The sequence below is a fragment of the Salvia hispanica genome, chromosome 5, assembly GCF_029641045.1.
Source record: "Salvia hispanica isolate PSC_SH4W2 chromosome 5, Shi_PSC_v1, whole genome shotgun sequence".
Lineage (NCBI taxonomy): Eukaryota > Viridiplantae > Streptophyta > Magnoliopsida > Lamiales > Lamiaceae > Salvia > Salvia hispanica.
In genome coordinates, this window is record NC_142696.1 from 3175430 (window position 1) to 3180390 (window position 4961).

The following is a 4961-nucleotide window of genomic DNA, read 5'->3' on the forward strand; positions in this document are numbered from 1 at the left end:
AACCAAAATATTAAATAATACTATGCGCATAGAGATTTTTTCCACTCTTGTTTTCATGGAGTATATATATTTGGCCAGACGGGACATGAAATATATTTTTTGGTAACTAATACTGGAGTAGGTAATTTCACTTTTCTCTTCTTTTTATATTCTTTCTCATCTAGTTATGGAAAAATTAAGATGTAAAATATTTATGTACTTATATACTAATGTGATTGTAATTTTTTACATAAATTTTTTCATATATAAATCAACATAAATAGAATTTGTTTTAGGTATAATATAGTATTATTTTTATAATACTATTTTTTTTAAAAAACAATCAGTTTTTTCTAGTTTTTCAATTTTTTAATTTCCGAATGAACCCAAAAAACCGAATTAGCCAAAAGTTTAAATCTGAATCGAAAAATTGAAAAAAACAAACTGAATTTTAAATTTCAATTTGGTTTGATCCAGATCAAATATCAGTTTTCGATTATTTTACTTACCTCTAAGTACAACTCCTACTAGAAAAATTTTCTTTTGATGGCTCATCATGCTTTTCTTTTATTCTTTTGAAGGGTCTTCATGATTTATTAGACTAATATAATTGTCTATACATGGCAAAACTTGAATGGTGATTGGTGAATCAAACATCACTTATACATCTGTTGTATAGAGTAATCATGATTGAAGTTTTAATTGGGCCATAAAGATACTTTTGAAATATTACTGTATACACAATATAAAAACATACAATCATAAGATGACAAACATAGGTATACAAGCTAGCCAACTCTTGGAGAATTTTGACATGATAGTAAAATATAGTGGCTAAACAATATTAGTAACTACACATACGTTTGATATTCGTCCCCAAATACCAAACTCATTCACAATGACATACAAAGAAGATCATTATAGTGGCAACGGGAGGCCGGTGAGACGCATATTACATCTTATGGGAAGGTGTAGTAGTTTTGGTGTGGGTGCAAGTTTGATATAATTGGTGGTGTGTAGTGGTGAGTTTGAGTAGGAGAGGGTGTGGATGCGAGCGGAAACCTTGGACTTGTCGTTGTTTTTGAGCGCGGGAACAACACTAGGAGCGGTAAATGGGAAGGGTTTGCAATGAGTAATGGGAAGGTAAATGGATTTGTTTATATCTTGCATCAGTGAAGTCTCACTGTCAAAGAGATTGGCTGAGTTGAAGAACATCTCAAACACCTTCATGCAATATAAATGTGTTTGCTTGCAAGATTTACTCATCATTTCTTGATCAATTTTGTCTGAGAACACAAGCTGCACCAATTCTTTCTTTTTCAGCTCCAGCATCTCTTTCACATGCGCCACCGATTCTTCGATGCCACTCTCGGGATTTTGCTGCCAGTGGAGCATCACCATGTTCATTTTTCCATCTACCACTTCTTTCTGCATATGTTCATTAAAATTATTAAAAAAAGAGATCATCCTGTTAATTAGTACTAATGTATATATGTGAATAATATTTACTTGATAACTCTGCATGTCGTTTGATAAACGAGCGATGGCCATGAGCAATTTGGTGATGTTTTGGTATTGAAGAGGGTTTGCATTTGGGTTGAAGAAATTAGGGGTGGCTGGAAGAGTTATTGTGTGTGCTGCGATCGACAGCATCCCGGTTTCTAGGTATTCATCCATGCATGGTGTGTACCCTGTTAGACTCCATTTTCTCTCCACCATCCACGACATGAAGCAATCACGCCACTACGACATATATATAAACAGCAGAGTGTTACTCATATAAGCAATAGACATACTCGAAAGTAAATTAAAATTCTTGTGTTACACCAAACTTACAAGTTGTTGCAACTTGGGCACTACCGTGCTTCCTTCTTGAGGCTCGCATATTGTAACAATGTCATTCACAAACTCATCTACCGCCTCAAAGATCGTCTTGCTATGGCCCTCTAATCCATTGCCCTCCCATCTACAAGTTATATGTAATTATTCTCACGCAATTCATGAGTACAGAGTGCGTGCACATAGAGCACTTGTGATGCTAATGCTTGATTAGTATGGTTATTGAGTGCAATTAACCTTTGAACTGCATCAGTCAAAATTTCCAAGTCAGGCAAGGAACCTTCCATGTCATAAAAGTCATCAGCAACTGTCACAATGATGGCAGCCTTTGCAATAATCAACCTCATAACTGAATTGTGAGGAAAGAGAGAGCAAGAAGCAATTGCAAAATAGGTATAAACTGTCTTCTCCCTTCCAAATCCCATCTCACTAAGTCTCCATTTCTTTGCCCACCTAAATATATATGCAAGCATATGTTTCTCATTAACTAATAGTCAAATTGAAATGAATCTCATCGATATATATATACGAATTAACGTGACTAACCCTTTAAGCTCCTCTAATTCACGCATGTATATTGACTGCATAAACTCAAAATTTTCAACAGCCAGCTGCCTCAAGTTAGTGTTCTCAAGGCAGGACAACCTGTTTATAATAAAAGTAGGTAACATTATTATAACTTACAGATATTAAGTGGAGTAACAATTTATGAGTGATGAAAATAGATACCTGTAGAAAGAGGCCTTCCCAATCCATAAAGGGCTGCTTTTGTTTTCCTCAATCCACTTCCTATGATAGAGACGGTCAAGACGAGCAGTCCATGGAACATCCACCTCATACTTGATCTACTCGAATAAATTGAGATGAAGCAACAAAATATATAATGAATTAACTGCATCTTTATATATATTATAAGTACGTACCATATTTTGAAGGCCTTTTGAAATTAACAAGTTATAATCTCTATGCCTGGTCTTGGAACTTTGGAGCAATTTAGTAGCAAATTTTCTTGCTTCATCTAATTGGTGCTCTCCAGGATATGCTAAATCTGTTGCTCTGTAAACACTGTACATTGCGGTGATGAAGTGTTGGCTGTTTTGTTCCATATACTCCATTGTTTCCGGTTGATGCACAAACCAGCAGAAGCTGTCTGCTTACGTACGTACACAAGGAATTAATATGAAAATAATTAATAAAAATATATACCGATTGAAATTCAAGTGCTGATTCATTAAGGTAAAGTACCTGGATCAACGTCGTGTCCATGCATCCGGAGAAGGCGGAAAGCCATTGCGTCTTTGAATAACTTCAACGGGAAACTGCTGTTCGAGTCTGATTTTGTATTCTGCTGACTCCTGAACAAACGCATATCAATACGATGATTTAGTTAATTTATCATTTACTATAATGTTCGATTTGTAAGACAAGATGGTAGTTATGTTAAAATGGGATTATTACCTATAGATTTGAGCAAGAAGCAATTCAATATCTTGATGAAAATGTGGAGCTAGGCCAAGTCCTTGCACGTGGTCCACCAAGGATAGTTTTATCAAGTCTCCATCCATAGGATATATTGCAGGTACTGCAATGTCATTACTTTTCTTTTTAATTAATTACTCAAAATATTTTTATAGAGATACTAATATTACTGAATTACTAGATTAAATAAAGTACCTCCATTGGGAAATTTGTGAAGGAGTGATTGCAGATATTTGAGACAGTCCATATTCTGGGTGGACATAAAGGCTTGAGCAGCGGCGGCCGGCGACTGAAACAGCGAGCCATCGCTGCTCAAGTATCGCTTCACCGTTTCTTCACTGTCAAAATGGTAAGTAGATGGTAATGTCTCCAAGTATGAGAGGAGTGGCAGAAAACAACGCCGTTCCTCGTCTCCAACCAGCTCTTCCCTGCAATTCCACCCATTTTTAAGTTTTAGTCAAAAATTAGCTAGCTACCAATCTCATTTTATTCAATTCAAGCATGCATTTTACTCCCTCCGTCCCAATAAATATGAAACGCTTTCTTTTCAGCACAGGATTTTATGTAGTGTTGTTTTGTGAGTTAAAAAGAGAAAGTAAAGTAAAAGAGAGGGAAAAGTAGAGATAAAGTTATTTCTATTTTAAGAAATGTTTCATTTTTAATGGGACAGTTCAAAAAGGAAAACGTTTAATTTCTAGTGGGACAGAGGGAGTATTATTTATACGTACGTTTCAAGAATATGTTGGCGCCTGACGAAAATGTGAGCTATGGCTGTGACCAATCCGCGAGGGAAAACAAGAGGAAGCGCGTGCGCCTCCGCCAGCTCAACCATAGCCGGAAAAGTCAGCACGAACCACCGCGGCAAGTTCTGATAGTTTATCTTGAGAAGTATCTCCGCCTTCGACTCAATAAACCTCAGCCCTGCATGAATACATATATATATATATATATATATAAGTGTCACAAACTAATTAACTAACTAACTAACTAACTATATCAATATATAGGAATGAAATACTTATATAGGAATGAAATCCTCATATAATAGTAGTACCTGATTCAATATTTGGATGGGCAGGGTCCCACATTTTGAGAGCAATCAAGCAAGCAAGAGTAGAGGGGAGAGCATCAATGGTAGGAATTCCTTCTTCATTGGTTTCTCCCCAAAACCCACCATCTTTTTGGTTTTGAATTATCCAGTTCAAGCAGTTGGAAAACATGGGAATTTTGTGATTATTTTGGTGGGGAATCATGGCAAGCCAAGCAGTGTCATAGGCTGAGGGGGACACAAATGCATCACTATGGCTATGGAGCTTACAAAAAATTTCATTTTTCACTTGGCTAACAAGGGACTCGATTGACTCCATTATTATCAGAAATGTTTTTGTCTCTCACTTTTCCTTAATTGGTGCAACTATGTTGGACAGCACTGAATGACATATATTCCATGAATGGATGTATTTATACTAGAATAGTGATGGGGACATGGTTTGAATAACCTGGACACAACAACGTAATAGAGTTGAATTATTGGTGGAGAACGTTTGGAACGTTTCCAAATATCTAGTACCTGTTTACATTTCGTGGCCTCTATTTTTTTGGATTAGCTAGATAAAATAATTATAGGCTCTAGTGCCTTTCTACCAAGAATTCGAGCACTTCTT

General features: G+C 36.1%; 1 protein-coding gene across 1 annotated transcript; it reads right to left on the minus strand.

Annotated features, from left to right (window-relative positions):
- Window positions 1-695: 695 nt before the first annotated feature.
- LOC125187743 ((E,E)-geranyllinalool synthase-like) lies at window positions 696-4730 on the minus strand. The gene is made up of 12 exons (XM_048084377.2): window positions 4352-4730; window positions 4026-4218; window positions 3493-3725; window positions 3277-3400; window positions 3064-3173; window positions 2742-2968; window positions 2548-2663; window positions 2365-2463; window positions 2056-2271; window positions 1816-1945; window positions 1489-1722; window positions 696-1407 (listed from the first exon to the last, which is right to left on the minus strand). Exons 1-12 carry the CDS (start codon window positions 4662-4664, stop codon window positions 898-900), a joined length of 2505 nt encoding a protein of 834 aa, XP_047940334.1. The 5' UTR covers window positions 4665-4730; the 3' UTR covers window positions 696-897.
- Window positions 4731-4961: the final 231 nt, after the last annotated feature.